Source organism: Cibotium barometz, chromosome 35 (assembly GCF_041138505.1).
Source record: "Cibotium barometz isolate CiBa-2024 chromosome 35, ASM4113850v1, whole genome shotgun sequence".
Taxonomy (NCBI): domain Eukaryota; kingdom Viridiplantae; phylum Streptophyta; class Polypodiopsida; order Cyatheales; family Cibotiaceae; genus Cibotium; species Cibotium barometz.
The window spans coordinates 1290713-1306546 of NC_141080.1; the positions used below are offsets into that span (position 1 = coordinate 1290713).

A 15834-nucleotide genomic window follows, 5' to 3' on the forward strand; every position below is an offset into this window, starting at 1 on the left:
TGCATAAGCATAAGACTACCAAAATTTACATGCCCCATGCGAGCATGCCATAACTCCGCATCAACCATAGCTGGAGTAAGAGTGAATGCATTATAAGCAGACTGATCCACTGGCTGAAATGCATCCAATTGATAAAGTCCATGACATAATGTACCAGTAAGCATCAAGGTCAAAGCATTAGCTTTGTCTCTGACCATGCATTTGTCATCATCAAAGTGGACTTGCATACCACAGTGTGCTAAAGAAGAAATGGACAACAAATTCTTCTTTATCCCTGGTACATATAAGGCATGAATAGAGCCATCAATGGCTGTGAGCTGAATTTCCCCAATGCCACGAACTGGATATGAAGCATTATTGGCACACTGAACAGTTTTGCCAACAGGGGCAGGGCCTACATGACAAAACAAATCCCTACGAGATGTGATATGCTTTGAAGCACCACTATCAAAATACCACGTACATGCATGCTCTGTCATACTGAGTGCCTGTGAAGACCAAGAGGCATCATAGCTGCATGTAAAGAAACAGTAATCCCTGTCCTCAACAAAAGAAGCAGTCTCTGGAGGAGCTTTAGAGGCATCATTTACAGACATCCCAGATTCCTTTGCCTTCTCTTTGGCAATCCTTTTCCTACACTCTATGATGTAGTGACTTGGCTTCTTACAGTAACGGCATTTGCCCTTCTTCTTGGGCTGTCCATCACCTTTCTTGGTATCCTGAGATGAACCACCATCACCTGAATTCTGATTTGAACTCTTTGGCTGAGATTTGCCTTTCCCTTTTTGACCTGTAGTAAATGCTTGTTCAGCACTTGTGTTCATATTCATATTCTTCCTGATTTGCTCTTCTTGTAGCAAGAGAGCAACAAGTTCCTGATACTTAAGGGGTTCAACAGCATTCCTCATGCTGAGGTTCAAAGAGGTATGAAAGGCCAAGTAAGATCTTGGCAAAGAGTTCAAGATGGTGGACACAAACTGTGTCTCAGGAATAATCTCATCCACATTGATGAGTTGCTCTCTCAAATCCTGCAGCTTGTTCAAGTGGCTAGACATATCACCTTCATGCATTTTCTGATTTTCCAGCTCTCTTTTCAAAAACGAGATTCGAGCCTCATTACGAGCAGCATACATCTGCTCCAAAGTCACCCATGCATTCCGTGAAGAGCCAGCTGAATGAATATGAGGTATAATAGACCTCTGTACTGACAATGCAATGAGTGACAAGGCTTGTGAATCTCTGGCATCCCATGTCTTCTGAGCATTTGTTCTTTGAACAGGCAATGGCTGACCTGGTGCCTGTACCTGTTGTTCTCGTCCACGAGCACCCTCTTGGGGAGGAGTGTCTGGAACCAATGGACGTGGACGTGGTTCATCACCACTAACAAAATTTCAAAGACCTTTTGCCACGAGCACATTTCTCAGCATAAAACTCCACAAGGAGTAGTTCATGCCATCCAACTTGTCTTCCTTAGACAAATACGTGAATACATCACTCTGCTGTTGATTTGCCATTATGCCAATGCACAATGTTGTACCTATGTATCAAGAAACCCAATAGCAAAGACCCTGAAAGCAATTGTACTCCACTGAATACAGCTAACCCAAATATGCCTGCACTCTCAATCCTCTGAATGTGCAATACAATGCACCACTGACTGAGTAGAGCAGCACAAATGGCTTAAACAGTGCCAAAATGCCCAAAAATGCCCAAAATTACTGCACCCAAGACCTTGCAAAAAACCTGTAGAGATTTCTTTGCAAGGAAATCTGCCTGTATCTCTGCCAAAAAATTTTCACAGAGAAAAATGCCCAAATTCCAAAACTTGTAAAGCTTACCACAACTGTGATTTTGCAGGTACAAGTTGACTGTAGGTGAACAGCAGTTCGAAGCAGTCGTAACAGGTTTTGGTTTGCTGTACGGAGCAGGTACAGTCGACTGTACAACGATTGTACGGAACAAGTACACGTAGCAGATGCAGTACGGAAATTGCAGTCGACTGGTTGACTTTAGATATGCGCAGTAGGTACAGTCGATTGGTACTAAACTGTGCAGGGCGAGCAGGTACACAACAGGTACAGTACGGAAACAGGTATTGTATGCAGTCGACTAGTACTGTACGGAGCTGGGCGACTGTACCTGCAGCTGACGGGTACAGTACAAAACAGGCGTAAACCTGTACCTTTGGTCCAGCTGGTGGCGGGGACTAGTACGGACAGAGTACAGTGCAGATACACGCGCAGGGCAATGTACAGAACAGTACGGCAGGCCACGTGGAGCAGTACGGGCAGGGCAGGCCACCCTGGAAGCTCTGATACCAAATGAAGGCTTTCAGCAGTTAGGGTTAGGTTTTGGAGGTACTGCAAAACAGAAAACGTGGGAAGCAGAGAGATAGTGAACACGACTCTTGTATTCAGTATGATAAAAGTGAAGTACAATAGCCACATAATGAAGTGACCTAAAAGATGTGTTCACATGTCCGGCCATAAGTGTGCCAGGTGGACCAAATCACTTATAAACAATATAAGTGAAACTAAGCTAAACTGGGGGAAAAAACCTCCCCCAGTAATCTACTGATGATCACTAGCACTCCTCTGGGTGCATACACAGCATAAAACCCAACATCTGAGAGGTGAGAAGACGAGAAGACGCCGACACCTTGCTGAAGAAAAAACAGTCTGAAAGCTGAAAACACTAGGCGAAGTGGTTGAAGAGGATAAGACTCGAGGGGACAAAGAGGATCAGGACGATGGGAGCAGGTTGGCAAAGAACACAAGGGTGGGTGGAATGCAGGATTGGCGGACAACAAAGGGGAAGAAGCAAGGCCGAAGAGGCGAGGAGTAGGAAGCAGAGGGAAGGGGTGGCGCGAAGGAAGAAGGTGGAGAGGAGCATGAAGATTGTTAGAAATAATGCTCCAAACATGTGCTTGTTCTCCTAAGGTTACTCTCACATTATCTCATTAAGAGTCAAATGATGAGGCATACTTTTATCTTAACCTTTTATCCTTATTAAAGGACACAAGTGGTGCATCTTCCACTTGCCTAAATCATCTCCACCTTCCTAGATTTTCTCCACCGTTTTTCTTTCAATCAAGGCCACGATTGTGGGCTAGCCTTTGTACCTAAAGCCTATAAATAGGCTCAATAATTAATGGAAAGCAATCGTGTCTCTTTGTTTCATTTTCATGATTAAGTGTTAGCTTATATTTGATTACAATCTTATCATGACTAATTTGCTTTATGATCCACCCTAGGTAGATTAGCGCATAGCACATTATTTTGATAATATGGTATCAGAGCGAGCATTTTCCGGCTTATGGTTGATCTTTCCGCCGGAGGCTATTGTTCCTCCATTGAGTGATGTCTTACAAGCTGTGAAGCTGTGTACCTGAATCAGAAAGTGACCCACAAAGTTAGCTAACTAGGGACATGAAGCGGGGAGATTGGCTGGAAAGGCTGTCTAGTGGCATCTCCTCCCATTCTTGCGTTGCCGCTTAGACTCTTGAGTATCAAGGTCTGAAACGCTTTTACTGGTCAGTGTTAGTGCCCACACCTAGCCTCGCACAGTGGCCACAATACCTGTGTGTGTGTGTCCGCTGCTGGAGCTTGGTCCGCCTAGAGCATCATACTCTGCCTTCTACACAATGTCACGTGCACACCAGTCAGGTGTACAGTGACATGGCATCATTATGGCTTCATTAGCATCATCAGGATTTCATCACGTATTTAGCCATGATTTATTCAGGCATATATCAGGGTGTTTGTCACCAAAATCAGCATGACATCATTTATGAGGCAGCCGACTACCATTTATGGTATTTTATTAGTATTTTATGGGAGATGTGTACTGGCCGACTGCAGCCATCTGGCCGACCAGCCCCTCTCACCCTTATATATTCAGGCGCCTCTGCATTCAGTCATCAGAAAACTCATCAGTGAAGCGCATCCTCCTTTGGATCATCTGGCGTTTCAGCATATCATCATCAGCAGCAGCACAATAACGCATCAGCATCAGCCCTCATCTCAGCAGATGGATTAACGCATCTCCATCAGCATCATATTCAGCAAACGCAGCAGCATACAGTCCAGATTCAGCCATCAGGTCTGCGTTTCATCATTCCATCAGCATTCAGCATCTGTTCCAAAGCCTCGCTTCAGCGTTTCCTTCTCAGGAGACAAGGGAAAGAGTGGACAGCAGTTCATCCCGCATATTCAGCAGTACAGATCCTTTTGGATCTCATTGTAACATCATTCATTCATCTAATATAGCTGCATTGCATTGACACCTATCTGTTTGTCTCTTAAACATCATTAAGTGCAGTTAAGTCAGACTAAGGTTGTGATTACTATGGTCTTAACCCCCCCCATGTCACAGTGTCCGCTGCTGGAGCTTGGTCCGCCTAGAGCATCATACTCTGCCTTCTACACAATGGTGCAGAAAATTTGAGAGAAAGGAAGACGTCGCCGTCTCCGATAACTATTGAAATTCCTTTTCTTTTATAAAAGAAAAGAAAAGAAAATCTTTCTTTACATTATACTTGGTTTAAAAGAGCCCTACATTGGGGGTTGTTCTCATGGAGGCAAAAATGGTCACATGAGGGTAGTTTTGGGCTTCATTTCTCTACGATGTGCTATATCAAAAGCATCACCAACTCTACGACCTCGCCATTTGTGACGCCAGATCCAGCATCCAATTCGGTGCGTAAAAATCTTCTCCATAAGGCACACAACTCTTTCTTACTTCATGACTTATAGCTATGTCTACTAGTAGCAAGAGTGTGGTTGAAATCATTAATATTCCATCTTCTGAGAGTGAAAACTCATCATTTTCTTTAGTCAACCAACCCTCCCAATCTTCACATGAAGTAACCTCTAGGAGAGAGAAGCTACCCATTAGAAGAATTAATAAGGCACCTAGAAAGCTGTGGAATCCAAAGAAAACCTGGTATTATAAAGAAGTCATTAAAATAGGTCTTAGTCCTTATCTTGTATCAAACCTGTAAGACCTTGCTATGGCTCCTAGAGAGGTGAGAGAAAAGTTTAGAGGGAAGAACTTTCACACTTAGCAAACCAAGGTGAACTTTAATCTCATGAAAAAGAGCTTGTGGAACATTGTTCAAGGGAAAGAGGAAAGACTTACTACCAGAGAGAGTAGTACTCAATGGGATTTAAAGAATGATAAGGCACTAGGCATTATAGGGGAACACTTGGATGCCACTTTTGTACATCGCATTTACACTTATGATACATCTCAAGATGCATGGGAAACCCTAGATAAATTATTTGGTGCTACATATAAATATTTCAAGATTAGTCTCCTAGTGAAGTTCTTTGGGCTTCAAAAGGACTCCACGACTACTATGCTTGCCCACATTAATGATTTTAAAAGCTTCTTAACACAACTCACAAGAATCAAGAAAGAAATAGAAGACGACGATAGAATTGTTGTGTTGATCAAGAGTGTGTCATATCTTGATGAATACTCAATCCTTGTCACAACTCTTTTAAATCTTCTTGCTCCATCTCTCATCCACATTGAAGCTTCCCTCTCGGAAGAAGAGAAGAGGATTTTAAAGAAGAGTGAGTACCGTGTTGATGATGCTTATTTTGTCAAAGGACAAACCTCATCCACGAAAGCCAATCCTCAAACCAAGAAGACCTTCAAGTGCACATTTTGTGGCAAACAAGGACATCTTGAGGATTTTTGTTTTTCAAAGAAAAAGGCCCAAAAAGCCTACCTTGCCGAAGAGAAGAAAGAAGAAGACTCTCCACCAAAGGTCACCCATGAGGCCAACCTTTGCTTTGATGAATATGATTATGCCTTTTGATGGTCATGGACTTGACCCATTCTACTCTCACATCTTTTTTAAGCTTAGGTACTCTTTTTTATGGCATTGTAAACCAAGAGTTTTCTGTCAAATGTACCATCTTCTATATGGGCATCTAGCTTAAGATAGCTACTTTTGCATACGGCAAACTCACCTTGGTCATCATAATCATTGTATCTCAAGCTTTGTAGCTATCTTTGATTGTGGGAGGGCATTCAAGTCTAGGACATCTTAGCCTTTTTTGTCTTTACCCATGTTTGGTTCATGGGAGGGTGTTAGAAATAATACTCCAAACATGTGCTTGTTCTCCTAAGGATACTCTCACATTATCTCATTAAGAGGCATACTTTCAGCTTAACCTTTTATAATTATTAAAGGACTCACAAGGCGCATCTTCCACTTGCCTAAATCATCTCCACCTTCCTAGAGTGGGTCATCCAAGGGTACATTGAACCTATGATTTAGTAAAATAGACGTTTTACTGGCCTAAGATGAAGGCATATGTTCAGGACTATGTGTTAAAGTGTTGTCAATGTCAAGTGAATAAGGCTGTCAATGTCAACTGAATAAGGCTGAATGTCTTAGGACTGGAGGTATGTTGCATCCTCTAGACATCCTAGGAGGTAAATGGGAGACTATTTCCATGGACTTCATTTTAGGTTTGCCACGGAGCAATAGAGAGCATGATGCTATCTGGGTGGTGGTAGATAGATTGATGGAGATGGCATGATTTTTACCAACAAAAGTGACAGTGAATACTTGGCTGTTCTTGCAGTGATGAAACAAGCTTTATGGCCGTTTAACCTTGGTTTTCAGCTGTGTTTAGGGCAGATTTTGGGAAGGACTTCACACTAATCAAGTATTAAAGAATAGACATAAGTGCTTTCCACAAAGCAATACATTTGAGCTATTCTCCTTATTCCAAAAGAATGTAAAGTACAAGTATTTACAGCTTTCTCCAAGAGAGCCGTGCACCCCCCACAAATTACTCCACTGCCTCTTGATTATCTCCTATGTTTACTCCGCCATTCCTAAATCAAAGGATGTGTGTTTAGATTCAAGGAGTTTTCTACATGGGATGATTGCCATATAGACTAGTGAGGTGTCACCATTCTAGCCTTAGGCTAATACGTTTGGCCCTCACAAAGCATATTAATCTAATGAACACACTAAATGTTTTCTAAACCAATGCACACCCAACACATGGATGTGAGATCACCCATATTTCTCAACAAACACCACGTGAAGAACTTATCTTGATGACTAATGAGAACGCAGGTCTCCATCTTGTTTCTGAACGTTGGTTCAGAAGCTGACAGGTGTTAAGTGTCAAATTAGCGATCGTAAATCTTCCTCCAGTACAGACCAGCTGTGGAAAGGCATGTAGCTTGTTTTAAACCATTTCTCACTTGCAGGATAATGATTTAACGGAGTTTGATGAATCAAGGGAGATTGTTCAGAGCTTGGTGGATGAGTACAACGCTTGTGAATCTGCGGATTATACCAAATGGGGAATGGAGGTATGGCTTTGTAATTTTGGTTGCTACATAAAGTGTGAGTTTTCCTGAGCTTTTGTGTGTATTTGGACTCCTTTTTACATGTCTGTCATATACAGGACCACAACAAAGCCTTAGCAGGGGAGGGGTCACTGGACTTGTGTATGCCACCTTCTTAGCATTTACACATGGATTTTGTAGAGCTCCAGGCTTGTTGCTGGATATCAAACTTTGATGTAGATTAGAAGATGAGTATGTATTTGTAGATGGCAAATGTGAAAATTATGATTCATATCTGTCAGCTTTATTTTTACTTCAAAGGGCCATTGAGTAACTGATATTTATTTGATGCATATACAAGGGTGGAAATGCCACAGTGGGGGTGTGTAATACCACAGCTACCATCTTTTTGGGCGAGAAAGCCGCCCGGGCTCCATGTACTGTGGAAAAGATGGTGTTCGTTGCATTGGTTGTAGAAGGCAAGGTGATCGGTCATCGTTGCGTTGGTTGTAGGAGGCAAGGTGACCGGAGATTGCTAGCAAGGTGACCATCGCATGACTCGAGTAGGCGATAACCCAAAGGAAGAGTGTGATTTTCCTTTGCCAAACATTGTCCCAAAGTCTCTTACAAAAGTCAAAAGGGAGGGGAACAATGCGGTGGGCTGTCTAGTGGTGTGGGTATTGTTGCAGGTGTGTCACCAGTGTCGTGGTTGAAGCTCAACGATCCACGCCGGTGGAGTAATAATCAAAGCAGGGATATTCAGTGTGTTTCAGTATGGCGCTGGGTTTCCTTTGATGCATTTTGCTTAGATTTTAATAAGTTGGGCTAGGGGGCGGTTCGTCCAACAGGCGACTCCATAATGCCAGACATCAACTGAACGATATCGTGTAGGGAGAAAACTGCCACCCACCCAGAGGAGGCAAAATTAGAGGGTTTTACTTTGCTTGGGGAATGAGTGAGTTCATATCGAGGATAAGATTCTCTCCGCCCTGGAGTCACTTTGTATGGTGGGAAGAGGAGGGTGAGAAGAGGCAACTCCATGAAGTGGAATCAAGAGCCATTTTTTTTTCCGGGGAAGAAATCAAGAGCCCATTGACAGTGATTGTGTTGGAACTCACGGCACCTTGGGAAAAATGATTGCGGGCTCTTTATGGCTCGCTACAAGGGAGGCGGATAAGACCTTTTCATACCAATAATAATGGTTGTCGCGGAGACTAATCACCGTCTCTTGAAGTTGTTGAAGGCCTCGTCTTACATATCTAGTGTGTATGTGCTCCCTAGATGTTGAGGATTGCGGCAATACCTCACAGTGTTTACATTTTTGGAGACTAGAAGATATGTCATGGAAGTGGAAGCTATACGCTTGAGGGGAGAGATTCACTACTACATGATAGCCTAATATCGACGTTTATACCGATGTCATTAAACGTGGTCTAAAAAAGCCCCGTCATCGGTATAAACCCCGGTATCTGCGTTGGAACCACGTCGGTATTTGCATCAGTAATACCCGATATATATACCGGCGCTCATACCAGCACGCATACCGGCGCTCATACCGACGCTCATATCAGCACGCATACCGGCACTCATACCGGCACTCATACCAGCGCTCATATCGACGCTCATATCAGCATCCATATCAGCGCTCATACCGGCGCTAATATCGACGCTCATACCAGCACACATATCGGCGCTCATATCGGTGCGCATACCGGCGCTCATACCAGTAAATTTTTTTGGGCAGAATGGTGTTGCATGCTGCCTGCAGTCAGCAGGACTCAACAGCAGTAAACAGACAGCACCATTCTGTCCAAAATAGAGCACAAAAGACAACCGTGCTCGTTTTTGTATTTTTCAGATAAAGAAACAAGAAACATTACTCATGAATATTTTGATCATATACTAATAGTTTAGAGGACTTACACTATGGTAATGCCTCCCAATTGATGGTCTCTCCTTCTACTTCAAGCATCTCAAATAAGGCCACAAGGCCATATTTGTGAGCAAACTTCTCTTCTCAAAATACTCATGTCTAACTCCTACATAAACGATTAACAATTACAACTTTTAGAAATCAACATTTAGCCCACATACATACATTTAGATAAACAAAATTGTTACAAATACTTACGAATTCATGGCGCATGGTTTCGTAACCACCACTCCCAAGATGAGAAGTCCCTACTATTTGGAGTCTCGTCCTTGCCGACTCTCTTTGTTGTTGAAACCTCTCTGGTGTCTCTGTGAGCTCCTGAGCTATGGCTTCCCACTCCCTATCATCTAGCCAAACAGGTTTCTCTTTCCCCTCTCTAAATGCATCCCTCGCCTTTGACCTACGATGCCCCATCAAAATGCGAGCTTTATATTGTATCCACTCATTAGAGATGAGATTCCTAGGGTCATATGGCTGAAACTCTTGCTTTATCTTTCTATTTATGTAATTTTTCTTCTCCTTATCTTGCTGATCCCATAAAGTCATAACAGAGTTGTGAAACTATATAGTGCACAATTGTCGAATTCGTATCTTCATTGCCTTCCCTACACTATTCATTATAGGTGCCCCATCCCCAATTGTGTATATCTTGTTATTGTCATGGTCCCAAGGAGTGGAAGGTGAACCCATGGGTGTGCTATCAATAGATGAGAGCGAAGGACGACGCTCACGTGATGGTGTCATAGTATCTATGGCACTACCACCACAACAACCTCCCCCTAAAGACCTACTACGTGAGCGACGTCTATGTGAGTGAAGAGGTGGTAGATCGAGTTGTAAGAGGAGTGGAAGGCTGTGTGGTATGAGGTGTGGGAACTGCTGTCGTACCTACAGGTGTGGGAACTGTCGTCGTGAAGCCAGATGGTGAGGCAGATATCCCTGCTCTAGAACCCCAATAAGTCTGAGCCATGGCTCTCTGCTCTGGAGTCATGGACGAGAAAAAACCATATAATTGGTCGGGACTCATGCCCTGAGGTGTAGGGTTAAATGAGAAATTAGGACTGTAGTTGAGCGGCGGTGAGTCATCACCCATGGCCTGTTGGACAAAAAACCATATGACAAACTTGTGCGAAATGAAAATTACATTAAACAATGAAAGAAACATATGACAAACATTAACAATGATAAACAACAATGGTAAACCATATCACTTTGCACCTGCACTAGTGATTATGACGGCAAACATTAACAATGGTAAACAATGAAAGGACCATATGACAAACATTAACTTTCCTAAACAACAATGGTAAACCATATCACTTTGCATCTTCAATGTCATAAAATCATTACAAATATGTCATAACTATTTGCATAATCATTAAGATACATCATTTTAAAAATCATTTTCTATTCTATCATCCTCATTAAGATCAGTAGCCCCAAAGAGATCTATTTCTATGTACATTTCAGCATCCTCATCATTAAAAGTCCCTTGATGAAGGCTGTCCTCATTATCTATGTCTTCTTCCTCAACAGGTTTTCCAGCTTCATTGGTTTGCACCTCTTCTTCCTCAATAGATTTCCCAGCTTCATTGGTTTGCAACTCTTCATTTGGATCTTGCTCTAGTTGCTCCTCTTCATTTGCTTGCTCCTCTTCATTGTTGATATCGGCTTGTTCTTGTTGCTCCCCACCACCCCGTGAATCCATATCACCCTGTTGTAGCTCTAATTCTTCACAAATTTGCTTATTGTTGCGGGAGGCGACTTGAACCACAAATAGCCAGCATGGATCTTTTGGATCCGCTTTAAAGACAACCTGCTCACAATGCTCTGGGCGCACAAAAGTATCTTGCTGGATCGGTCCATACCTTTGTGGAGTCCACTTGGAGGAGGCCACTCTTATCTCTACGTACAGTTGCATGTGGCCCATTTGTGATTACCTTGAACCACTTCACATCAAAGATAAACAACTCAAAACTTTTAAAGCCAACCTTTAATATATCTTGAATGGTTCCAAAGTAATCAAGCATTCCACTAATTGTGTTATCATCACTTACACTTGCTCAACTTTCTTGAACAAATTGTGCTGTGACACCACAATCAAAGGTTGCTCTTCTTTGGTCTATTCGTTCTACTCGAAAATGACGTCCATGTGACCAAAACGCCCCATATTTGTGATACTACAAATGGCACATAAAGATTGTTGATGGACAAATAATAACTGAGACATGTAGAGAAAAAAAAGAGAGACATGTAGAACTTAAACACTTACATGCCAATCGCATCCTTTTGTAAGCTCCTCCTCCTCCTCTGTTATAGTTAAACCAGCACGTTTGGCTTCTAAAATTGTAGCTTCTAGCCATCTACTTATGGGAAAGTCCGGAAGAGCTTGTAGACCTTCTGGATATGGGAGATTTCTTGTAGTGCGATTCCTTCTGAAACTTAAACGATCTTGTACTCGCTGTCACTTGAGAGCTTCATATGTCTCAATCCACTTCTCCATTACATGCGAGTTCAAGATGCAAAATTTATTGATTTTTTTCCGTCGCAAATTGTTATCAATCTTTCTCTTAATGCCTTGGCCTTGAGGTTCCTCACCAATCACTCGCCTGTTTGACTCTTGAGACCATAGTCGAGGTATCTCTGGATCTGATGAACTTAAATATTCAGTGATGTAAACAAGGGACTCTTGTATCAGCCACCCTTCTGACATACTTCCCTCCGGGCGAGCCATTTGGCGAACAAATCCCTTTGATGTCTTCATAAACCTCTCCAAAAAGAACATCCATCTTGAATGGACTGTTCCAGCAACTGCAACCTCATCTACAACATGAACTAGCAGATGCATCTGGATTGTTAATAAACTTGTAGGGAAAAACTTCTCTACCATGCAGAGTGCCTCTATATGGAGTTTAAACGTGCTGTCTCCAAAGTGTCTCTCTTTATCTCTTTTGAAGAAATCTAATGCACCAATGTGCTAATCTTATAGATAAGATCATCATCCTTTGTAAATGCACTTTTCCACGGTCTCTTTGACTCCCCCTACCTCTGAATTTGTCTCTTCCACCTGCGTGTTGTTGTTGTTGTTGATTCTGGGACTGTTGTTGTTGTTGTTGCTGTGCTGGCCATAATTCTGATTACCTGTTCGGCCACCTGTAAGAGTCCGAAACTCTGAAATTGTCCTCTTCACTTGTTGTTCCTCCATCTTACGAAAAACCCATGGGGCTCTTGGAAGTAGCACATTTCCATTGGGTCTAGTGCGAGCCCACAACTCTTGCATGCAACCTATCTCTTCTAAGTCGTCCCTTTGGCCTTTAGTCTCCTTTTTTCCTGTCATGGTCTTCCACAGAATGTCAGCTACATTCTTGAAAATATGTATCGGGTCGTCAAGAAAATGGTTTATAAGAAGATCACCCCAATAGGGGAGTTGGTGAAAGATAGAGAGCCTCTTCATCCCAGGACATGCCAAGTTGCCACATTCCTCCCATTTGAGCTTCCAATCGCTTGCCTTCAGTGCACTTGGAGGAGGTCTTCCTAGATTACCATCCCGCAATTCATGATTTTCTGGAAGATACCTAACATGTCCTTGGGAGGCATTCTTTCGTAATGCGTTTGAGTATCTTGAATCAAGTCGAGGACCACATAGAGGACATGCATTATAACCCGATATAGACAAACCTGAGCATTCTCCATAGCCAGGCCAATCATGCATTGTCCACATGAGAATACCTTGCACAGTTGCAAGTCTTTGGCCACTCTCTTGCTTTGACATGTTCTTCACTTCAATTCCGTTCCACAAGGTGCGTAACTCATCAATAAGTGGTGCCAAATAAACATCCATGTTCTTCACCTTGTACTTTCCTGGAACTATTAATGAGAGCAACAAATGACCTTTCTTTATTGCTAACTATGGCGGAAGATTATAATTCAGAAGGCAAATAGGCCATGTGCTCCATGAAGATCTCCGTAAACCAAAAGGGTTTACACCATCCATTGCTAGGCCAAGACAGAGGTTACGAGGATCTTCCCTAAAAGCCGGTCATTTCTCTTCAATGTGTCTCCATGCGGCAGGCACATGCATCACTTCATCTGTGGATCGAGTTGTGGCATGCCATGTCATCAAGCTTGCTATAGATTTGCACCTGAACATGCTTTTTATTCTTGGGATGATTGGAAAGTGCCTAAGAACCTTTACTGGGACATCTTCCCCATGAACATCTTCTCTATATCTGTTAGAGCCACAATGGGGACATTCTTGCAAATGCTCGTATTCATGGCAGAAGAGAATACAATCATTGCGACAAGCATGAATATTATTGTAATCCATGCCTATGGATTTCAATAACTTCTTGGCATCTGCACGAGATAGCGGCATTTCATTGCCGTAGGGCAATATCTGGTCTTTCAAAAGCCTGCAAGTATGGCAATATATGATCGTTACTTTCCAAGATTCAATGAAATTTAAGCCATAGATTTTATCCATTATTAGAAAGAATAATATGTACAAGTTTATTTGTTTTGGCCGAGTTTGAATTAGAGACACTAAAGATGTGTTAGTAATTTTATCCTGTCCTCCTTGTGTACATGTGAGTTCACATGGAACTCCACTAACACAAGTGCATGATCATAACTCTTTCATTCAAAGATTGTATAAACCCTAAGTCCTATTTAGTTTAGAGACCTTCTTTATGACCTTAGGCACTTACTTATTACCTTTCCTTAGTAATGTCATTTGACATTAACTTTTCCATGACTTAAACTTTTTAATTTGATTCGTAAGAGAGAGCTATCGTGAGATAGTTAAATTTATGTTCTCATTTTATTAACCAAGGTTGTTTGAATTGATACTAAACATTCATTATATTCATGTTTATATTGTGCTTAAATTTTTGATGTATTGAAAAGTCAATTAGTCTATTATTTATTTACAATCTAACATCCAATCAAATAACTCCCAAATGAGACCAAAAATAGCTGTAAAACACTACACTAACGAAAACTCTAGATCCCCATGGATTCTCTATTCTAAAAATTGAAAAGTTTTGACTACCAAATTTTTTTTATGTCTATAGTATTATGACATGGAACTCCACTAATACAAGTGCATGATCATAACTCTTTTATTCAAAGATTGTACAAATCCTAAGTCCTATTTAGTTTAGAGATCTTCTTTATGACCTTAAGCACTCACATATTACCTTTCCTCAGTAATGTCCTTTGACAGTAACTCGCCCATGACGAACTTTTTAATTTGATTTATAAGAGAGAGTTATCGTGAGATAGTTAAATTTATGTTCTCATTTTATTAACCAAGGTTGTTTGAATTTTGATATTAACCATTCATTATATTCATGTTTATATTGTGCTTAAACTTTTGATGTATTGAAAAGTCAATTAGTATATTATGTATTTACAATCTAACATCCAATCAAACAACTCCCAAATGAGACCAAAAATAGTTGTAAAACATTACACCAACAAAAACTCTAGATCCCCATGGATTCTCTATTCTAAAAATTGGAAAGTTCTGACTACCATTTTTTTAAAAATGTCCATAGCTTTATGACTTGGACATCTCCTCATGACCCTTTTCCATCTTTAGAACTCCTATAACTCATGGCAGAGTGTAGTCATCTAGCCTATTTGTCCGAACGGAATGGCGCTCTATTTCAACATTTGTTGTAGATTTTTAATAATCAATAAGATGATAAATGGTTGAAGATTTGGACACATGATCATGAAGAATGTTTTGTCATGATACCCATTGACAATACCAAAGTTTACGCTCTGAACATCCGTTTTTGTCAGATCATGGAACACATAAACATCATTTGGAGATATAACATAGAGGATGACTCATCAATATCTGATGAGGAATTTATTATTGGACTTTATTTTTTTAAAACTAAGTTACCACCTAAGAAAGTAATTGTCTCTGATCACATCCACATTACTAGAAGATTGTAAAGTTATTATTGAACTTGTTATAGTTATTGTTTTATCCATTTTGAAATTTATTTTTCTTTAATACTAAACTTTTCAACTCAAGTTAAGTTTCTCTAAATTTGATATCAATAATGAGTTTATATTTTATTTTTATGATGTCAGGTTTCTCATGAGTTGTTGTTTCTAGTACTATTGTAATAGAAAACTTTATAATCTATCTTTACTTATTATTTTTCTTCTTTCATTTGAAATTAAGAATTTAAATTCCGTATGCATAGAAAGTATTAAGATTTGCATGTCTTTGGAGTATTAAAATTATTTTTACCAGATACTTTTTATGACATTACAACAATAAGATATTTTTCTTATTAAAAATATTTGTTATTTCTTTAGTTTAACTATGGTAGATTTACCGCAACGTCTCACAATTTAAGAAGAGATTGACTCTTTTCGCGCGTTCTTATATAAAGAATGGAAACTTCCATAATAAATTTCTAAGATGTCTCACCAGAAGCAATAAAAAAGAAATAAGAAAAGTTAAGAAATCAATAAAACCGACACTTATAGCTTCATTAATAACAAAAAATCCAAGAAGTATGTTTTTACATGTTACAGATGTCATAAGAAAAGAT

General features: G+C 40.7%; 1 protein-coding gene across 1 annotated transcript in view; it reads left to right on the forward strand.

The window, feature by feature from the left end:
* LOC147618034 (uncharacterized) overlaps positions 1-7612 on the forward strand; it is a 36239-nt gene extending 28627 nt beyond the window's left edge. Inside the window, exons 3-4 of the mRNA XM_086775058.1 lie at positions 7243-7347; positions 7443-7612. Coding sequence (XP_086631184.1) covers positions 7243-7347; positions 7443-7502 — 165 coding nt within the window. The 3' untranslated portion in view covers positions 7503-7612. The remainder of the gene's footprint in view (positions 1-7242; positions 7348-7442) is intronic.
* Positions 7613-15834: the final 8222 nt, after the last annotated feature.